At 37.5% G+C, this 7,135-nt stretch overlaps 1 protein-coding gene across 1 annotated transcript; it reads right to left on the bottom strand.

The window, feature by feature from the left end:
- Window positions 1-4,463: 4,463 nt before the first annotated feature.
- On the bottom strand, window positions 4,464-6,404 carry LOC141679718 (uncharacterized). The gene is made up of 2 exons (XM_074486139.1): window positions 4,989-6,404; window positions 4,464-4,829 (listed from the first exon to the last, which is right to left on the bottom strand). The coding sequence occupies exons 1-2, from the start codon at window positions 6,402-6,404 to the stop codon at window positions 4,464-4,466; spliced, it is 1,782 nt and encodes a 593-aa protein (XP_074342240.1).
- Window positions 6,405-7,135: the final 731 nt, after the last annotated feature.

The following is a 7,135-nucleotide window of genomic DNA, read 5'->3' as shown; positions in this document are numbered from 1 at the left end:
GACACAAAGCGTGATAGCTAGGATCTCCGTTGAGTTCGTGAAAGTTAAGCTCTTGAAAGGTATGATTCGTTATCTCCATAATCTGCCCATAATTATACATGGATCCTGTTTTTGGGTTTCAAAATTTTTTATTTTATTTACTTTTATCCGCTGCGTTTTATGCCTTCGAAACCCAACACCATGGCTGCCGCCGGCCGGAGCCGCCGCCACCGGCCGTTTTCCAGCTAACCCGAAACATAATTTTCTTCGCATAATCCTGCTGCCCATGGCCCGATCTACAAGTTCCCATCAATCGTTTTTCCAGAAATTATTACCCACCCATTTTCCGGCCAAAATCTCTCTCCCTCTTCCTCTCTTTCTCTCCCTCTCACTTCTCTCTCGTTCTCTCTCTCTCTCTTGTTCTCTCTCTCCCCCTTCTCTCTCTTTCTCTCTCGCGGCCACCAGCGGCGGCGTTATGCTGCCGTCTACACCATCGCCACCACCACATCGGTGGTGGTTCCGCCTTTACTCCTCCCACACACACACTGCAACAATACACACAACCAAACACGCAACACAGGTCTTCCCTTCTTCTCCTGCAACCCCTGTTTTCTGCCACCATATCGGAAACCACCGCCGGTGACTCCACAGCCGCGGTGGTTCCGCCCCTTCTTCTTCCCCTCCAACAACCAAACAACTTGCATACAGCTGTTCCCCCTGCTTATCTTTTGCAAATTAAAACCCTCAACACATCTGTGAAACAAAAAGGGCAACTAACCCTAATTTTACTACTTTCCCCTTACCCGTAACCCCCGTTTTTGTTGTAAACAAAACAACTGAAGTACAACCCAAACCCCTTTTATTTTGTTATATGTATAATTAAACTCAAAAATTATATTACTACACTACACTACCAAAAATTATTTCCCTAACAATAGCAACAATACTAATCAAATCCCTAATTATTCTCTCAAAATAAATTAAGGATAATGACACCAATAAATTTAAGAAAGATAAAATTTTTTTTGCAGTAGTTACCTTGAATGCAGATTAATTATATTACTTAATCTCCTAATTTCCCTCTTTCTCCTGATCTTTTACTTCCTCACAGATTTAGTGTATTCTGGAGTAAACTTGTAACTCTTAATGACCATTAATTAATTAATTCTTGTAAGAGTATCTTCATCTAGACTCTTCTAAAAAATCCTCACCTCTAGACACTTCTAATCAAAATATCTAACAAGCTTCACTTATAAGCCAAACATTTTATTTTATTTATGACTTTTCTTTATGATGAAAATATTATTACCAACTAAATAAAAAAAACATAAAGATAAAAATTTTCCTAAGTGAGTTAAATTAAAATATCTTAAAACAATTATGGTACTAATTTTGTTGAGTCTCAACTAAATCATTACTAGAGTTTAAGTCTATCAAAATAATTTTAATAGATAAAATAAAATAGTATTCTAAATAAATTAATTAGCTGATTTTTAAAAAAATTATAAAATAAATGACTAATATTTATTATAAATAAAATTAGGGATCTCCGCACACGGAATAAAATTTTTAAATGACTGATAAAAAAATCTAAGAATTAATTCTAGCCTCAAATTTTATTTTATTTAATTATTTATTCATTTATTTATTTATCTATTTATTATTTTTATCCGGGTAAAAAAGCAAAATTTTCTCAAAGGCTAAAATTTATAATTTTTTTTTGAGAGCGGTCTAAATAAAAATTAGAATATTACTTGTGTGTTGTCGGTCGTTACATTCTCCCCTCCTTATAGGATTCCGTCCCCGGAATCACTCTCGTCGCTGAATAGAAACAGGTACTTGTTGCGCATCTCACTCTCGAGTTCCCAAGTAGCTTCTTCAGTTGCGTGATTTCGCCATAACACTTTGACCAAAGGTATATTTTTCTTTTTTAATTCTTGTACTTTCCGATCTATAATTTCCACCGGTTGCTCTTCATAAGTCAAATTAGATTTTACCTCAATCGGCTCGTAATTAAGGACATGGTGGTTATCTTGATGATATTTCTTTAGTACAGATATATGAAATACGTCATGAATATGTTGTAGATCTGGTGGTAATGCCAATTGATAAGAGACTGATCCGACTCTCTTTAAGATTTCAAAAGGTCCAATAAATCGAGGGCTCAATTTGCCTTTCTTACCAAATCTCATCACACCCTTCCAAGGGGAAATCTTTAATAAAACCTTTTCTCCAATTTCAAATTCCTTATCTTTTCTTCCTTGATTCGCGTACTTTCTCTGTCGGTCTTGAGCAGCCACTAACCTTTTACGGATATTTTCAATGGATTGTTTAGTCTGTTGGATCATTTCTGGGCCTAATAACTTCCTTTCTCCAACTTCATCCCAACAAACCGGTGAGCGACACTTCCTTCCATATAATGCCTCATAAAGAGCCATACCTATACTTGAATGATAGCTATTATTATAGGCGAACTCAACTAAAGGTAAATGGTCATCCCAACTCCCTTTGAAATCCAAAGCGCAAGCTCTTAACATATCCTCTAGTGTTTGAATCGTCCTTTCACTTTGTCCATCCGTTTGTGGATGATAAGCGGTGCTCATACTAAGTCTTGTACCAAGGCATTCCTGAAAGCTCTTCCAAAACTTCGATGTGAATCTGGCATCTCTATCTGACACTATAGACACAGGGACTCCATGTCGAGTCACTATTTCCTTTAAATATAGAGTCACCAATTTCTCAATTGTGTACCTTTCATTTATTGGTAGGAAATGTGCTGATTTAGTGAGTCGGTCCACTATAACCCATATGGCGTCATGATTGGCTCTAGTTCGAGGTAACCCTACCACAAAATCCATTCTAATATGCTCCCACTTCCACTCGAGAATCTCTAGAGGTTGCAAAAGTCCACTTGGCCTTTGATGTTCAGCTTTTACCTGTTGACATGTCAAGCACCTACTAACCCATTCTGCAATCTCTCTTTTCATATTGGGCCACCAATAGTTTTTCTTAATGTCCTGATACATTTTTGTACTTCATGGATGAATTGAATAATGTGAGTTATGGGCTTCATTCATGATCTCATGTTTCAACTCTTCAACATTCGGAATCCAGATTCGTGAGGCAAATCTCTTAATTCCTTTTTCATCTTTTGAACTTTGAAGTTCTTCTCCTGTCAACTCAGACCTTCTTTCTTCTAAAAACTTTACTTGACATCTGCGTATCTTCTCAATTAGTTCTGGTTGTACACGAATCTCAAATACGTGCTCTTTAGCTTGGACTGGAATCTTGACTTCTAATTCCATCTTCTCGAACTCCCTGATCAGCTCTTCCGAAGTAATCAACATCTTAAGTCTTTCTTTTCTACTCAAAGTGTCTGCAACGATATTTGCCTTTCCAGGGTGATAGTTTATCATGCAATCGTAGTCCTTTATCAATTCCAACCAACATCTCTGTCTCATATTCAGCTCTTTCTGGGTGAAAATGTACTTCAGACTTTTATGGTCCGTGTAGATCTCACACTTTTCCCCGTAAAAATAATGTCTCCAAATCTTAAGCGCAAACACTATGGCTGCTAATTCCAGATCGTGCGTTGGGTACCTAGTCTCGTATTCCTTTAGTTGTCGAGAAGCGTAGGCAATTACTTTCCCATTTTGCATTAAAACGCAACCTAGGCCTTTATGTGACGCGTCACTGTAAATTACAAAGTTTCCTTTCTCATCGGGTAAGGTTAAAACTGGTGCAGACATCAATCTCTTCTTGAGTTCTTGAAAACTCTCTTCACATTTCGGGGTCCATTCAAACTTCTCACTCTTTCTTGTGAGTTTGGTCAACGGAGTGGATATTTTGGAAAAATCTTTGACGAACCTTCGATAGTAGCCAACTAATCCAAGAAAACTCCTAACTTCAGTTGGTGTCTTTGGTCGTTCCCAATTTGCAACCGCTTCCACCTTTTCAGGGTCAACAGAAATTCCTTCACGACTTACTATATGACCTAAGAATTGCACTTTCTCCAACCAAAACTCGCATTTTGAAAATTTAGCATACAACTTTTCTTTCCTTAAGATATCCAAGGTCAATCTAAGGTGTTCCGCATGCTCATAAGGTGTCTTGGAGTATATCAAGATGTCATCAATAAATACAATTACAAACTTGTCCAAGTACTTCTTGAACACTCTATTCATTAGATCCATAAAGGCAGCTGGAGCATTCATCAATCCAAATGGCATGACTAGAAATTCGTAATGTCCGTATCGAGTCCTAAAAGCGGTCTTTGGAATATCTTCAGGCTTGATTTTTAGTTGATGATAACCTGACCTTAAGTCAATCTTTGAAAAGTGAGCAGCTCCTTTTAGTTGATCGAACAAGTCATCAATCCTCGGTAGTGGATATTTGTTCTTTATTGTCATCTTATTTAATTCATGATAATTGATACATAACCGCATGGATCCATCTTTCTTCTTTACAAACAGTACTGGTGCTCCCTAAGGAGACACACTAGGACGAATCACTCCCTTTTCTAGCAGCTCTTGTAGTTGGGTCGCCAATTCCTTGATTTCAATGGGTGCCATCCTATAAGGTGCTTTAGAAATAGGCTGTGTTCCTGGAGCAAGGTCGATCGTGAATTCTATCTCCCTATTAGGGGGCAATCCCGATAATTCTTCCGGAAAGACATCTTCAAATTCATTGACCACGGGAATTTCTTTGTTCTTAGGGGTGTGCTTTTCTATGTCTATTACGTGAGCTAAATAAGCTTGACATCCTTGCCGAAGGAATCTCTTTGCTTCCATCATGGTTAAGAACTTCTTCCTTTGTTTTCGTCCATACATCATTACTCGTTTACCCTCTGGCTTTTTCACACTTACTCACTTTCTTCGACAATTAATTTATGCGTCATATTTAACTAACCAATCCATTCCTAAAATCACGTCAAATTCTCCTAACTTAAAAGGAATGAGGTCAGCAGTAAAATGTTGTCCACATATTTCTATGTCACAATTTTGACATACTTGATCAACATTGACAACTTCCTGGTTTGCTACTTCTATGGCCATAACTTCTTCTAACGTAGCTGACTCGATGCCCAACTTACTCATAAAGTTCAAAGATATAAAAGATCTTGTAGCACCGGAATCAATTAAAATACATGCATCTTCAGAATTAACTAGAAGCGTACCTGCTATAACATCATTATCAGCAACGACATCTTTAACCGTCATGTTGAAAGTGCGTGCAGTAGGCTTGTTGCTTGGAGGTGCCATAAGTCTAAGTGTAGAGCTTTCCTTAGGTGCTTGCTTTCGAAAATCTTTAGCCATGTGACCCTTCTTCCCACAAGAGTAACAAATAGTAGCTTTTTCCTTGCAGCGAGACGCATAGTGTCCTTTTTGTCCGCAGTTGAAACAAGTGACATTTGCCTGATAACACTCCCCAGGATGCTTTCTTCCACATGTTTTGCACTCAGGTATAGGAGGTCTGCCCTGAAGCAAGTTAGAGTTTTGAGGGGTCCTGAATTTTGTATTATCCTTCCGAGCACCAACATTTTCAATCCTTCTATTTCCAATATTCGTGTCCTCACGTTTCACAAAAGGTCGTTTCCCTGGCTGATTTTCAACCTTTTTTTCAAAACTTCTTCCACTATGGTTTTGGAACTTTCTCTTCTTCACATTTGCATCCTTAGCATACAGTTCGCTTCCACTTTCCATAATTGCAGCTTTTTGAACTAGTGTAGTGTAGTTGGTGATTTCAAACACAGCTATGCGGTTCTGAATGTAGGGTTTTAGTCCTTGCTGAAATTGCTTGGCTTTCTTCTCATCAGTGTCAACATGGTATGGGATGAACCTAGAGAGCTCAGTGAACTTAGCTTCATATTCAGCTACTGACATGTTTCCTTCCTTAAGTTCTAAAAACTTAAGTTCCATCTGATTTTCCATGTATTTTGGAAAGTACTTTTCGAGGAATAGTTCCGTAAATCTAGTCCATGGTATAGGAAAAGTGGTTTCAAGTGTTTTCTTGGCTTCCCACCAATAGTTAGCTTCTCCTTCTAGCATATAAGCAGCAAAGATAGTTTTCTTCTCTTCTTCAACATCAACTATTTCAAATGTCTTTTCGATCTCACGAAGCCAAACTCGAGCCTCAACAGGGTCAGTAGTACCTTTGAACTCAGGAGGGTTCAAAGATTTAAAGGATTTGAAGGTAACAGTAGATGGGGTTTGCTGATCTTGTGGTCCTCCTCCTCTAGTTGGAGGATTTTGAGTTTGTTGTCGCAGAAATGCCACCAATAGTCGCATAGGATCATCTTGATTCTGAGGTGGGGTCGGGTCCCTATGTTGCCTTCGGTCTTGGATTTGTGGTAGGTGAGGTTGGGTATCATGGCTATCTTCTTCTGGTGGAGGTGGAGGATTCTTCTTAGGCCGTCCTCTTGGCATCTTCTTGCTATTTAAAATAAAATAATAGGTTGATTAAAATATTCCAAAATAGTATAACATCCCAACAAGTAAAAAAAATAGCAGGGTATAAAAATTCAAGTATATCATGACAAAAAGGTAAACCTCAAATTCGAGTTGAATATAATCATGAAATCCTTTTTCCAAAAATAAGTCTCTTGAACTTGAGTAACATAATAATCAAACTATTTCCCAAAATATACATCATGTCTCATTATATGAATCTCGAGTTTTAATCATTTTCTTTTAAGTTTTAAATTTTGAAAACTTAGTAGTTTCGGTGTAAATCGTGTTCATCTAAAGTATGTTGCTTTAAAGAAAACGGTTTTTTTTTCTATATTTTTTGAAAAGTTTCGGTAATTATCGCAACCATGTAAAATCTATATCTACCAAGGCAACATAATAAAATGCTAACAAATATAAAATACCATAACATCCATAATATAAAAGAGCCATCAACCATCTGATGATGATATCATAATCTACCGACATAGAGTATATCATAATACATAACCAAAGTGATACCCCAACAGGCTGGGTCAAAATATCAGTACACCATAATGATCAAGTACATCATCATAACATCCTACTATATACTAGAGATCAAGTCAACTACTATGTCAATCTTGAGACTGCATCAAAACAAAAAGTCTGCAAGCCTCATCAGCATCAAATCTATCACTACAACTATCAGCAGTACAGTCAGCAGCTAG

The sequence above is a fragment of the Apium graveolens genome, chromosome 8, assembly GCF_009905375.1.
Source record: "Apium graveolens cultivar Ventura chromosome 8, ASM990537v1, whole genome shotgun sequence".
Classification (NCBI taxonomy): domain Eukaryota; kingdom Viridiplantae; phylum Streptophyta; class Magnoliopsida; order Apiales; family Apiaceae; genus Apium; species Apium graveolens.
The sequence above is the reverse complement of the archived record's forward strand: the minus strand, read 5'-3'. Positions and strand labels throughout refer to the sequence as shown.

Excerpts from the sequence above, each read along its gene's own strand:
- LOC141679718 (XM_074486139.1), bottom strand. The coding sequence starts at position 6,404 with ATGCCAAGAGGACGGCCTAAGAAGAATCCTCCACCTCCACCAGAAGAA. Across the intron at positions 4,830-4,988 it reads AAGTTGTCAATGTTGATCAA|CCAGAGGGTAAACGAGTAAT; the intron begins GTATGTCAAAAT and ends AGTGTGAAAAAG.